Source organism: Lissotriton vulgaris, chromosome 4_1 (genome assembly GCF_964263255.1).
Source record: "Lissotriton vulgaris chromosome 4_1, aLisVul1.2, whole genome shotgun sequence".
NCBI classification, from domain to species: Eukaryota; Metazoa; Chordata; class Amphibia; order Caudata; family Salamandridae; genus Lissotriton; species Lissotriton vulgaris.
Window position 1 is genome coordinate 549,203,709 of NC_141691.1, and position 14,800 is coordinate 549,218,508.

The 14,800-nt window shown below is 43.9% G+C and overlaps 1 protein-coding gene across 1 annotated transcript in view; it reads right to left on the reverse strand.

Annotated features, from left to right (window-relative positions):
* CRTAP (cartilage associated protein) overlaps positions 1-14,800 on the reverse strand; it is a 166,475-nt gene that overhangs the window by 52,121 nt on the left and 99,554 nt on the right. Inside the window, exon 4 of the mRNA XM_086964686.1 lies at positions 9,703-9,831. Within this exon, the coding sequence (XP_086820812.1) occupies positions 9,703-9,831 (129 nt within the window). The remainder of the gene's footprint in view (positions 1-9,702; positions 9,832-14,800) is intronic.

A 14,800-nucleotide genomic window follows, 5' to 3' on the forward strand; every position in this document is an offset into this window, starting at 1 on the left:
TGAGGCTTTGTAAAGGAGGAAGTTAAACACTTATCAGTTCATCCACATTTTAAGAATGTAAGCGTGATCTATGTCCACAGTGTGCGATCGCTAGCCCTGAGCATTCTGTCAATTTTATGTATAGGTAAACTGACTTTATGAAACTGTCGCACATTGTACTAGGTAAGCTTTTCCCAGGCAGATCTGAATCCTTTACAGGGAATTAATTGCATGACGGTGCAGACTAGCTCCATCTCTACCGCTATATTTTTGCAGGTTATTATTAATCTAGTTAAAGTTGCGATTGCCAAAGTCGTTGTTCAAAATATATAACTGTCTCGTACTTGATGGGTTGATATCATGAGAGAGGGTATCCACAGCCTACCCTTGGATGTGGTACAAGGAGCAGGAATCCATTTTCAAGTATATCTAGGCGACAGATTTTGACATTAACCCTTTCGGTGCGGATGACGGCTCCCATCCGTCATGAGTCATGGTGAGCGTGTGCGGATGACGGCTGGGAGCCGCCATGACCACGCCCGCGATCGGAATGTCCAGCACCGGCGCGGAAATCCAGCCGCGGCCAAGGTGATAATTAGGCAGAATTGGTGTGACATACCAGGAAGTGACATCACAACCCATGACCTCACAGGAAGGGACATCACATTTTAAGACCTCACATATGTTGAGCAGGTCAATCATGAGTATATTTTACGCATTTCAATATTTAACAAATTAGATTTTGCACTAGGGTTGTGCCAACATATTGTCACAACCCCATTGCAAAATCTGGGCCTCAATTAATATATATATATTTTTTTTAAACGCCACAATGAAATTAAAATGTTATGACATTTGTGAGATTGGGTACTAAATGATACATGATTTGAATAGTTTCCGTTGGGATCAACCTTGTTCTGTACCAAGTATCACGCAGGTCCTGCGGCCTACTGGGTTAACCAATTGTTTTGTTACAATGAAATTGGCTACAAGGAGAAACGTAGCTGTTAATCTGTTCTGCTTAATTAGTTACCCAATTGTGCTCTCTGTAAAAGGCAGTGTCCTAGCACACCATGCTTAAGTCATACACTTTGGAAAATGGCCTCCCCACTCGCCCACCATTCTCCTGTCCAATCCTTTCTCTCTTCCCCTCGCCTCTCCCTCTACTACTCAATCACTCTCTAGTGCTCACTCTACTCATCTACTACGCACTCTCTACTACTCACTATTACTCGCTCTACTACTAGGTCTCGCATTTGTGAGAGATTAAGCTATTGGCATTGTAAATGACAATGCTATTTATTTATCTGTTTTCAAAACCAACAAATAAATAAAAATTGTCATTAACAATGCCAATAGCACTAACGTTTGCAAAGGCGAGACCGTTGCATTGTAAATGCTTGTTTGTTTTGCAGTTTGTAAACTCCTTATGGACCCACTTGATGGAGTTATATGTAAATTCTGTGCCTTCAACAATATTACAGCAGACAGAACAAGTGCTACATTTGTGGTGTCCTTCTACTGGTTTTAAGTTCACATTGTTCTTAAATCTGTCTTTACTTTCGTGCTTCCAAGGTCTGCACGTATTATTTGCTTACGAATGTTTTTGTTTTTCTCAACGCAAAGAGAGGTTTTTCCAGAGGGCAATCTAGGCCTGTGAGCAGGGGTCAGTTGTTCAAAATCGCTTTTTGAAATTTATGGGTGTGTGGTCTATACGTAGATGCACATACTAGTTCATTGAGAGGTTTCTTGCTTTTCTTGATCAATAACTTTTCTGGGTTTGTACCATGCTTTCTTAGTTGCATGCTTCAGCATCTTATTAGGGTATCCTCTTACTTTGAGTTCTTCACACAAGACGTCTGCATGTATCAAAAAATCTTCTTTGCGCGCACAATTGCGCCTGATCCTTAGTAGCTGGCTGTATGGGAAGTTATCTTTAAGACTACTAGTGTGAAACCTCAGATAGTGTAGGACGGTGTTTTTATTAGTCGATTTTCGGTGTAAGGTAGTAGTTAACTTCTGTTACCTCTACGTCCAAAAACGTTAAGCGGGTCCTGTCCTTTGTCATACTGAATTAATATTGGCATGTCTGTTATTTAACCACGCAAAAAAGGTTGACAGTGATTCTTCTGTACCTTCCCAAAGGCACCAGACATTATCGATATAACAATACCATGATAAGATGTTTACAGCAAATGGGTTATTGTTGAAAATTAAACGGTCCTCATACAATGCCATGAAGAGCACCGCCATCTCTGGAGCATAAGGACACCCCATGGCGGTGGCCTTGACCTGCATGAAGAACGTGACCTTAAATGTAAAATGATTTCTTTTGAGCGCAATACTCACTAGATCAACTATGTAATCAGTTGGCACCCTTTGTGGTTTCCGCCGTGTTTCAAGAAAATACTCAATAGCTTCTAGACCTTCGTCCTGTGGGATCTGAGTATATAAGGAATTCACATCAAGTGAAACCATCCATTGTTTTTCTGGATTAAACAGGTGGTCCTCAATCTTTGTAATAAAATCTGTGGTGTCTCTAAGTTATGATTGTACGTGGTCCATAAAGGGCTTGAGAAAGACATCAACGTATTTGGCGATCGGTTCCAGTACCGAATCACACCCAAAAATATCGGTCTCCCCGGTAGTTGTTCTAAATTCTTATGTATTTTGGGAAGAAAATATATTACGGGGATTCTCTGATGTTTCTTCTTGAGGAATTCAAATTCTTTGGGTCCTAAAATGCCTTGTTCGAATCCCCATTTGAGTTTACTCCCCATTTCATTTTCAATCTGTTTCGTCGGATCTTCTGTTAATCTTCTGTACCTCTCGGTGTTCAATATTTGGCTGTTTGCTTCTGCTCAATATCTGTCTTTGGACCACCGAACAAGGGCTCCCCCTTTGTCTGCAGGTTTTCCTACTATGGTGTCATCATTATGTAAAGCTTTGAGCGCCTCCTATTCTTGCTTAGTAATGTTGCTTTTAAAAAACGCCTTCTTCTTTTCTAGTTGTGTAAGCGATGACAGAACTGCCTGTTCATAGGCAATTATTTCTTTGGGGATGCTCTGTGTGGGTGGAATAAAACTGGATTTTGTCTTCAATGCTGATGGTTCTGGGTGCTTTTGGGTTGTCTTTGTTATGGAAGAATGCCTTTCACCTAATTTTGCGACAAAATTCTAATGCTTCTATTTTGAGGTTCACGAATCAATGGAGGCAGTTGTCATGAATTTGGTTCCTAATTCTAGCACAGTCTCTTCATGTTTGGTTAATTGTTTTAGAGACAAATTGACAATCATTGTTTCTTTGAACTTTTGTAGAAGTTTTTCCGGGTTCGCACTTCCCCTGGTTGTGGCTGCGGTTTGAATCCGACACGGTTTCTGGGCACGTCTTTTTCTAAAATAGAACTTTGTCTTTTTGATGTTCTTTCACGGGGGTCCGATTCTCCCGTCTTTAGCCAAAGACAGGAAATATGGAAGAACTTGGTGAGGTTGAGATGAAAAAGGGTCAAAATCCTCCTGCTGACACCAGATACAGAATCGCTTCCATTTTAAACGGTATGTCTTGTTAGTAGAAGGAGCTCTGGCCTGAGAGAGAACCTCCTTAATCTCCTCAGAGAGATCTAGCCCAAGAAACTCTCGCGGCTCAGGAGCCATGCTGATAGGTGTAAGGAGCGAGGGTCCGGATGCCAGACCTGGCCCTGGGACATCGTGAGAAGGCCTGGAACCGTCCGTAGCGGCTGTGGAGGGACCAGGGAGAAGAGGTGAAGTTCCGTGAACCAGAACTGCCTCGGCCAAGATGGAGCTATCAAGACCATCCTGCACGGCTCCGTCTTGATCTTCCTGAGTTTTCTGGGTATCAATGGAATGGAGGTAAAGCGTATACAAATGCGCCTGATCAGGCTATCAAAAGAGTATTTCCCAGCGATCCGTGATGGTGTAGCTTGCTGGCGTAAAACTGGCAATTTTTGTTCTCCGGGGTGGCAAAGAGGTCTATTGAGGGTCTGCCCGACCGGTGAAAAATTTCCTCCGAGATAGTCTGGTTTAGTTCCCATTCATGGCTGACTGACGACAGCCTGCTGAGCATGTCCGCCTTTTCGTTTAGTACTCCTGGAAGATGTTCCGCCTTCAGTGATATCCTATGAAGGATAGCCTACTCCCAGATCTTCTGGGCTTCCTATGGCAACGGACGAGATCTGGTACCCCCTTCTTTGTTTATATAGTACATGGCCATGGTGTTGTCCATGTAGACCAGAACCTCAGATCCCTAAAGCCATGGAAGAAAGGCCCGTAGTGCCAGACAAATCGCCCTGAGTTCCAGGAGATTGATATGGACAAGGCCATGCTGTGACAACCAATGTCTGCTTACATGTAAGTCCTGTAGCACCGCGCCTCAGCCTTCCAGCGAGGCATCTGTAGTCACTACCTGAGGAGCTGGATTGATTACGAAGGATAGAACTTGGGATATATTCTCTTCCTTCATCAACCACAAAGCGGCGTGTTTCATAGCCGGAGTGATCACCAACTTGTCGTTGAAGAATCTGTCCACTTGTCGCCATTGCAGCTCGAGCTGCTCCTGAAGTGAACACATCCGCAACCTGCAGTGAGGTATTAAAGGAATGCAAGAGAAAGTTGCTCCTAGGAGGGATTTGTAACGGCAAACTGAAAGATACTTTCTTCTTCGCAACAGTTGAGCCATGGACATCAGCTTCTCTTGCCTTTCGAGGGATGGAGAAGCCTAGTTGAGAGACGTGTCCAGGATTGCCCCTAGGAATCACGCTTCCCTGGACGGACAGAGAGATGACTTCTCCCGGTTGAGAGTCAGGCCCAGTTTGCTGAACAAACGCGTGCATGCATCGACTGTTTCTTCCACTGCAAGTCTGGTCGGGGTCTTCAGCAACCAATCGTCCAGGTAGAGGAAGATCTGAAAATGCTGCTTCCTGAGGAAGGCTGCCACTGGCGCCAGCACTTTGGTAAAGATCCTTAGAGCAGACTGAAGTCCAAAAGGTAGAACTTTGAACTGGAAGTGGCTCTTGGCTACTGTAAACCATAGAAACCTCCTGTGGGCTGGATGAATGGGTATGTGAAAATACGCATCCTCGAGATCGAGAGTGGCCATCAAGTCCCCAGGTTTGATGAGACGTAAAATGTCCTGGAGAGACACCATCCAAAAGGATTGTCTTATGAGATAGATGTTAAGCTCCCTGAGATCTAAAATGGGGCGCCACTTCTCCAGCGTTGTCTTGACCAGAAAAAAATCTGTAGTAGAAACCCTCTCCATTCTGAGAAAAGGGGACCGGCTTTACAACTCCCTTGAGGAGCATCTGATGAACTTCGAGCCGCAGAAGACGCAGATGTTTAAAAGGCATGGCGGCAGGGGGCTTGGAAGGTGGAAGATGAACAAACTCCAGCTTATGGCCACATTGAATGATGTTGAGTACCCAACGGTCTGATGTTATCCGCTGCCAGTTGTGGAGGTATGGAGATACCCTGCCTCCCACAGATGTTGTCAGGGAGGGGGGTACAGCAGGAAGAGCCAGTATGCCGCTATTGTCGCTTAGTGGTGTCACGCCCCTGGCGATTCGGTTTACCTCTAGAGTTAGACCTAGAGAAAGAAGAGGTCTGCCCTTGTCTTTGATGGTAAGATGGATGATTAGACTGAGGCGTTGAACTATAAGAAGGATATCGTTGTTGCTGGTATGAACCCCTGTAGATTGTAGTACTTCTTCCTCTGGCTCCACGGAAAGGAAGCTTTTGTTACTTTAGGGTTACCAAGGGTCGTTTTTTGATGTCTTGGAGGGCATCATCAATAGGTTTACCAAATAATGTCTCCCCATCAAACAGAAGGTCCAGGATTTTGTTTTGGACCTCCGGCCAGAACCATGTCGTCCTTAGCCATCAGAATCAACTGAATCCGGTGCCGAAGAAGCTGGGTTCGGCATCACATAATCATCCCACTCCGCACACTGGTCCAGCCTGCTGGTACAGCGGTGATTCTCGTTCGAGGAATAAACCTGCTCCTCTGGAAACACCAGAGGTATAACTGGGCTGGTAACTTGTGGCTGTGACACCATCTGGGACGGTGGCCTTGGCGAAGCCACAGAAGAAGCTGGTGGAGCAGACACAGCCTGCGCCAAAGGAATGGGAGAAGGAGGAGGCTGGGAGAATCTTCTCCTATAGTCCAGCAACATGCCTTGAAGATCCGCCAAGAGGGAAGAAGGAACTGAAATCATCTCCTGGCTAGTGTCCTCCTGACGGTGAAAAGAGTGATGATATGAGTGCCCATGAAGGTATTCACCTTCAGAATCAGTGTCCTGTCACTTGACTAGAAGCTATGAGGGGCTATTGGCATAGCCAAAAAGATTATCCTCTCCCTCAGAATCTTCTTCCTCATCCAGCAACAGCCCGCTAGGCAGAAGGGCATCCCTCCTTGGTGTAGTCATGTCAGGCGTGATTCTAGTTAAAGAATTGGTGATGTTCTCCGTCGACGAAGATGTCATGGATGGTACAGTTGACGGTGGACAAGAAAAGGAAATCATCGTCAACGAGGTCATCGACGGAAGACCCTATGACGAGGGGCAGGTCGTCAACGATGAGATAGGCGGCGTCGACAAGGTCGTCGGCGTGATCGTCAACAGTCCCGCTGTCTTCTTTGTTGAAGCCCTCATCGACGCCACAGTTGTTGCAGCTACAGTCGTCGACACCCTCGTCGACATCTTCGTTTACGTTGAAGTAGTTGGTATAGTCGTCGACGAGCCAGTCGACACCAGCGTCGGCAGATGGAGACTCGAAGGCAGCGTTGACGAGCCCGTCGACGGTGGTACCATTTTAACCAGCACTTTCGCAGCATCGTCGACGATTGACTATCCTTGTCAGACTTCTCAGATGTCAGAGAAGAAGGCTTTTAAAAAGGTATAGCAGACTTTGCCACTACTGCTGAAGGTAGTCCTTCCGTCTCCTTTTCACCATGGTAAGGAGATTTGCTAGGACTCCAGCTCTCAGACTCACGGGGATCTTTTTTTAGGCCTTTGCGTGACGGTCTGTAGATGGCGAAGGGGAAGCCCTACCTCTTTTCACTGACCTTCTGGACGAAGTGGCAGATGACGAATCTTCGCTGTCACTTGCGGTGTTTCCTTTCTCGACTTCAGCTTATGGAACCAGGTGAGAAGGCGACCCTAAAGGTCCGGGAGAGTCTTTGTTTAAAAGGTGCAGCAGATTTTGCAGTCCTCTGCCTTGTGGTCCGGATACAGGCAGTAGATGCAGTCTTTATGCCTGTCCTCCACATACAACCTTTTCTTGCCACAGGTGGAACAAGCCTTAAAAAGGGCTTTTTTTCTCTTTGTTAGACATTCCAAGAAGAAATATCAAGCAATCCTGAAGAAAAAACTGCTGAAAACAGTAGAACAGAGTTTAAGTGAGCAGAGCTCAAAAGAGACTTCCTTATCACAACGTGCAGTAGAAAATCTGAGGCTCTGAGGTTCTCTCAGGTATGTTCTATATGGTGAGCCTAATCTGATCGGTTGTTGCATTATTTTGGTCCCTCTTACAAAAAAGAGGTAGATATGCTACAAAATGAGATGAGGCCTGGACCTTTTCTTTCTCTTTTGTACCTACTGCTATGTTATTTTTTATTTACAGAGACTCCCATTCTGACGACGGGGAATGATACAAGCTAGGGGAATCTATGAACGTTCCAATACTGGAGTAAGTAAAAGGGTGCTGGTAGTGTGATAACAGTTGTATGCGTTAAAAAGTGTAGTACAAAATCCTGAGATAACTACAAGAGAAAGTATCATAAAAGAAGGATTGTAAGAGGAGCTGTCTAGTAAAAAAGGTTAAAAAAAAAAAGGAGAGCAGTAGTATCTGGTATGAAAAATATGAAAGGAGTTAGCTTTGAAAGCTCTTCGAATGGTCTTGTTCTTCTGTAAGATATGTAACAATTCTAGGTGGTCAGAGTCTGAATATAGGGGATGCCTTTGATTAACTGTATTGTTTAAAGGATATGTCTGACTTGCCCTTGCTCATAGCAAGGAGAGTTGATTAATGTTGCTGCACCGGAATGTAATTCGCATCAGTACCCTTGAGTTCTGCACCCAGTGGTGCTTGTTGTTCCAGTTACTGGTTAAAGTAACATGACTGGTTCTGGCATGTTTTTCTGTGGTCACTGGCTAGCAACTTTTGTTGCCTCCATTATGGTTAAGTAGTATGTAGTAACCTGGCTCATTGCCCAAACAAGACGGAAGGTCTGGTCTCAGCAACAAATTTAAGTCTTCCCGAGACACCAGTAGATGCATGTTTGCTAGTTTCTGTAGGGGTGATGTGGGGGTGGAGGGTGGGGAGGTTCGGGAAGGGCTTCTTAGTCCCAGTTGGAAGGCTTTCCCATCTATCTCATTTTCCACCCTAGTCTTGCATTTACGTCACCCAAGAGCATTTTGGTCTCAGTATTCTGAATGGATGCCCTTTCACTGCTGATGATAAGTCTTGCATTGCAGTATATATAAGAGACTAATTTTTCTCTTTATCTCTACCTCTAATAATAAAAAACTCCCACCGGGGCTCGTTTGCCCCCTCATGCTCAGAGTGCCACCAGCACCGTACCGGCAGGCAGAAATCTTTGAATGTTATTGAACACTGGGAAATTCTCTTCAAGGATAAGAAAATTCATTCAAAGATGACCGTCGAGCATGTGCACATGCAGTGGCCATCTAGGAAAAAAGCATTGCCAAAAGGTTTCACAGGAGAGAGAAATTGCCCTTGCCAATGATTGTATAAAGACTGGACTTCAGAGTCTTAGCTAAAAGTCGGATCTGCTAAACATAGGAGTGAGTAGACGATCACCAGAATGCAACTGGTTTTTCTTGAAGTCAGCCAATACAATCCGGGCCCTGAACTCTCAAATTGCAAAGATCACCATTCAGTCTCTTGTTGTAGATTCATGCCAAAATGCATTCTGGGTGAAAACTAGTTTATCCTGGAGAGAGTCAGTTGCAACGGTATAAAGCAACGGCCACTATTCTGAAACGGTTACTTTCGCTTTCACTATAGCCCACTCATACTTCATTTCCGAAGTATTGTTAGCCAAGAACTGCTAAAAGCTTTTTATATCCTTCATTACATAGTTCATTTGCCCCACTTCTTTTTCCTAAAGTTTAGTTTTATCTAAAAGACCAGCCTGTGCATATTTACCACACTCAACCGTGACACCATATTTAATTACCTTTTTCAAACATAGTTTTAGACATTTTGTTTGCATCCGAATGCTTCTCATCAGACTGTGTGTCAATGCATTTATGAACTTTAGGAGCACATTCATTAAGCACATTCATTAGGAGCACCTTTCTATAGTAACCCCACCTAATCCTGCATCACAGCAAAACAAAGCACATTTTAATAACATTTGGACGATTTCCTATTACCACTAAATTATCAAGCGCACCTTATGCACCTGCTTCTGACAATTATTTAGCTAGTCGAGTCATACCCTGCAGATTGGCATTCACGCAGGGAGTGTGTCGAAATTCTTGGGTCACAATTTAGTCGAACAATTAACTGTTTTCTTTGTTCCATCTTGCCACTTTATCCAAAAGATTCATTCAGTGTCAACTGAGGTGACCACAAGGCAGATTGTGTGCCTCCTTTTAGACTATCATCCAATGCCCAGCCTCAGCACTGGCATTGCAGATGCATCACCTACACACTCACCCAACACTGCCACAGAACCACTTACATTTATAATAGGCGTACTGCAGATAGTGGTACATGGTTGCCACAAACTTCTCCACAACATAGCCTCCTACGACGGGGGTGAGATCACCTTCGCACTTCAATTTGCAAGCAAGAACCTCGATGTAGTGATCTGCAAGAAAGCAAAAGAAATTTCATTTTCTAGTGTCCAGATTCTTAGAACAGTCTAGTCTTCCAGGTGAACAGAAATACACCAAACATTGCATTCGGAACCCGACAACCTGCATCAGTTTTACAACCCCATACAGAAGTAATGCAGAACTAATCAGTAAAACCATTTAAGTGGTAAACTAATTTCGAGGACCGCATTTAATGGTAAACTAAACAGACGTCACTTGCCAGACACTTACCTTAACTACTGACCAACAAGTAATTGGGTTGGAATTTGAGAGACCTGGAGCAAAGTTAATATAGATGAAGCCACCACAATTAGAAGTAAGCATTGCGTTTTCTCTTCCACGTCAAACCCATTTTAGATGCATTTCCAATTAAGTAATTTGCAAGGTCTGACTAAGTTGTGATGCCTCGTCAGTCGCAAAGAGAAGTGGATATGGGCCCCAGTCCCGCCGACCTACAATAAAATTCACATTTACCACTGCTTCATCAGCTTGATTTGCGTTCAGCTCATGGATTGACTTTACCAGGTGTTTTAAATTCTCCCTTCCAAATTTCAGCATTGAATAAAGCAATGATGCATTCCCAAAGTTCTTTCTTGCTCCATACTTTGCATTAGTGCTGCATGCTGATATGACACTCTACGTATAACTGCAATATGTGCATAAGTGTCATCAGTTGTTATAGCCCCATGGCACTGAAATGTAACCTGTACACACAGGTGACATCTACCGACAAATTATTTGATGCAAAGTACAAATCAACGTCCCCCTCGGGATCTGGATCTTCAGCATTAACATACAGGAGATCCGAATCTGGACGCGGAGGAGCAGTGTGTGGAAAAGCTTTGGCGTGATTAGTTATGGAGAGTTGTTTCTTTCCTGAGCATGTCCATCATGCAATTATGACAATGTTGTTGTAGTGCGGACATCGCAACTAGTCTTCATCCACTTAGGAATGACAAAAAGCATGAACCTTCATCCTCCTTAAAAGTGTGTGTGTTTTTTTAAAAAGTGAAATCACTTTCAAGCTTCATGGGGATAAAACTGGTACTGCTGCTCCAAGCCCAGCCTTCTGGCTTGGACTCATGTGGTCATTTATGAGACTTGGGTCTCGCCTTATCATCTTGAGGGATTTGGTGAGCGCTTAAAGCCAGCTCATTTTCACTTTGAACTGGTGACATGGAAGGATCTTGGACTTCATGTTGATTTGCAAGTGCAGTGTGTGTCCAATCAAGGTCGCTCTTTGGACTGTGATCACTGCAACATTTTTTAGGCCTATGGCACCGATAAATAGAGGTGTTTCAAGGCTGAAGGCAGTCTTTTGAATCCAGCTCTATGAGGGCTTCTTTCTAAGGTGAACGCTTGGTCAGGCCTTTCAGTAAAGCCTTCCTTCACAGCCAAGTCACACTGAGCCCAGTTCCACCGAATAATATTCATGTTGTAACTAAAAGCTGGGTACTCTAGACACAACTAGACAATTACAGTTCTTGTGATTCTGGGCATAATGTATTTTCGTCGAAATGACATAGCTGCTCAACTGTATTAAGTTATCACAGTCGAGTCGTGAGGCCATAATGCTTACATCCAGGAGCCAAGGTGAAAGGCAGGCCACTGAGCATCATTGCAGCTTTAGTTTAAACAACGGAAATGAGAACGGACTTAATTCAGTGGATTTGTTTTTTTTCTATAATGAACAGCGATCAGGAGAAAGGAGATATTCATGGCAACATGTTTACTTTTAGGAAAGATAGGAACTCTCTATGTTTGCACACATTTTGACCTACAACATTTTCTCTAAATATGCGTTGCATTAAAAGGATTTTAATATAGATTTTGTATTTTTTTATCGTTTTCAACAAATTACGAACTGCTTCTTGGTGTATTTACACCTTCATTCTTCATGCCTGCAACCATACAAATGCTTTTATATAAAGGAGTACGACACCAAGAATTTAAGAGGTTTGTGTGAATGTATGTATTAGAAGGAATATTTTACACTCTGCTGTACATTAAAGGGATTTTGCAAGTCACCTCAGAGTTCAATGACTTTATAGGAAACCTGACCTCCAGTCTTTTTCCTCGATATGGTCACGGAACTCCTCGGTGACTTGCATTAATTTTAAATATACAACAGGGGGTGGTTTATCCCATATTTATATTTAGATATTACACACTAACAGCCAGTGTGTAGTTCTGATTAGATCAGAGGTTCCATTGTAAAGGCATCTTTTTGTTTTCTTAATTACTTTTGTTTCTTCCCAGTTTTGTCCAAATAGGTCAGGATATGGTGGAGGATAGCTGGGGAGGGGGCAAAAAAAGTGGTGATGGTGTTCGCAACAGCAACATTTTTCCATTTTAAATCCCATATGATTCTGCTTCTTAATACAGAAAAATAGCTTTAACAAACTGTGCCAAACTTAGCAGAAAGTAAAGGTTTAGTAAAGGAGGGCATTTGTCTAGTTTGGTAAACATCTGTTCATTGGTTTTCAAGAAATGGGCATCTAAAAAGAGGTTTCCGTCTGGACATGAAGAGGTGTAATCTTAGAGATATCTGGACGTTACTCAGCATATCTTGTCCAGATTGTAAATACACAGAGAATGCACGAACCACAGTAAAAGTGTAAGATAATTTTTATTGTCACACTGCCCACTGGCACCCATGAACTTTGAAGGGTCTGAAAAACCAGGGTTATTGGACACAACGTAGTCATATGCCGAAGGTTGTAGGATAGCAAATGTCATTAACCAAATGTTGATGGGCTGACATTCAATATCATTATTATTAAATGACTAATCAAAATGGTCATACTTCCTGGGGATGGAAGCAGGCCAGACTACGATGGGACACACTCACGCGCCCATTCTGTGCAGGTGGGTTCGGCATACTAGACATTGAGCTATAATTCAACTGTGCACAAACCCACTTTGCTGCATACTGGATGAATCCTCCCCCTATCATTTATTTTATTTTTATTTATGGTTACATGGCCCCTACCCCCTGTACCGCATATCTCAGCGCCCCCGCAGTCCTGCAGCGCCTCGCCTTCACTACTGTCCGATGCACCACCAGTGCCTGGCCCTCCTAGCTAAGTCTACACAATGCAAACTGATGTACTCCCTGCTCCTGCCCCTCCCAGGATGTCAGGATATCTCGGTCACCGTAGGCTCCTCCATAAAAGGTCCATACACAACTGGGGACAACTCTATACAAGAGGAAAATTCTGCAGAAGCGTCGAATTTTTTAGCGAAACAAATCCCACCCCCCTAGAGCGATTTTATTATATCAGACTGCGCCAGAATGTGAAGGCCATCACACCAGAATTCCCACAAGAGCACCTCATCATGCCCCCACTGCACGCACGTCTGCAGCAAACTGCCCCACACATGTGCTCTCACTGTTGTACCGCAGGGTGCAATCCAACAGAGAGTATTACCCCTCTTTGGCCCGGCGTCAATGGGAGGAGGAATTGGGGCACCCCCTTACTGAGGAACAGTGGACATTCTGCTGCAAGCAAACGGGAGATATATCCGCCAGCAGCAGATTTAGAATTATACACTATAAATACGTACATCGCCTATATTAAACGCCAGTACGGCTACACCGTTCACGACTTCGAGATAATGATAAATGTGACCGCTGGGGAGGCGGGGGTGCGGATTTTAAACACATAGCCTGTGACTGCCTGCCCATCCAACGTTTTTGGTGGGAGATACTAATGGCACTGGATCACATGACTGGGTTACACATTCCTAAGGACCCCCTGACCGCACTACCAGGATACACTGAACCCTTTGCGGCCAAGGTGCGGAAATACACCTCTCTTTCGCTCCTTCTCGCTAAGAGGCGGATTGCCTGTAGGTGGGGGAAGAGGGAGGCCGCCGAAATTCAAGGACTTGTTACAAGACATTATCTACTGCCAGGAGCAACTACATACATACGCTGATTTCCAATCCCCTTCATCCCATCCAAAGGACATATGGGACCCATTGCAAACATCTACTGGAGCATACTACCGGCACAAACCCTGTGACACCCTAGCCGTCATACGACGTGATGAAAAGGTAACCCCACCCTTCCCCACACCCACCATTTACTGGAGAACACAGGGAACCACGGGACACCGCCCTACACCCTATGGACGGGAGTACGCCAGTGCATCAGATATACCTACTTTAAGCGCAGTGTATTAGAGGAAACGTACATTTCTCTTTTTTCTTTCACAGTTAATATTTGTTCTTATATGATTACTGATATTTCATTGTCTTCACAGCTCACTACTCCAAATAACACGGCAGACCCAGTGTGGTTGTAGGCGGCTTACTGTGTATTCCCCTACCCTACAGATATTTTATCTCCACACGTGACGCAATGCAATGCCGGCCCTAATGGGGATGCAGGCAATATGCTGTGATTCATACCCTTTTCACCCTAAATAAAGGTTTTTCAAACAAAAACAAAAAAAAGTTATACTGATGATGTTTGTGGTTATGTAAATCAGCCAGTGGTTGTCACTTATTGGACCCTATTTTGTCCAATTTTCCACACATACATTGTTTTCCCGCTCTACCTTTACATTGGACTGATCATTTTCTATCTAAATTTAGTTTGGTCATCCCTGATGCCCCCACTCCTTCTATTAAGACTCTTAGGACTGGGAAGAGAGATTGGAAAAAGCTTGATATGAATCTCCTAAATAAAGCCCTGGACTGCAAACCTCTGGGTGTTGTCCTTGATTCAGACGATATGGAAATAGTGTCACTCAAGGTAAACAGGTGGCTAAAGGAGGCGATTGATTCTGGTCTTCCTCTATTACACAAGAAAGTCACTGTCCATAAATCTCCTGTGTTATGGTTCAATGAATCACTTAAAGTAGAGAAATCCAAATGCAAAAGACTGGAACGCATTTGGAGGAAAGACTACTCTTTAGAAGCAGGGCTCACTTAGATAAGGAAGGAACTTAAGAA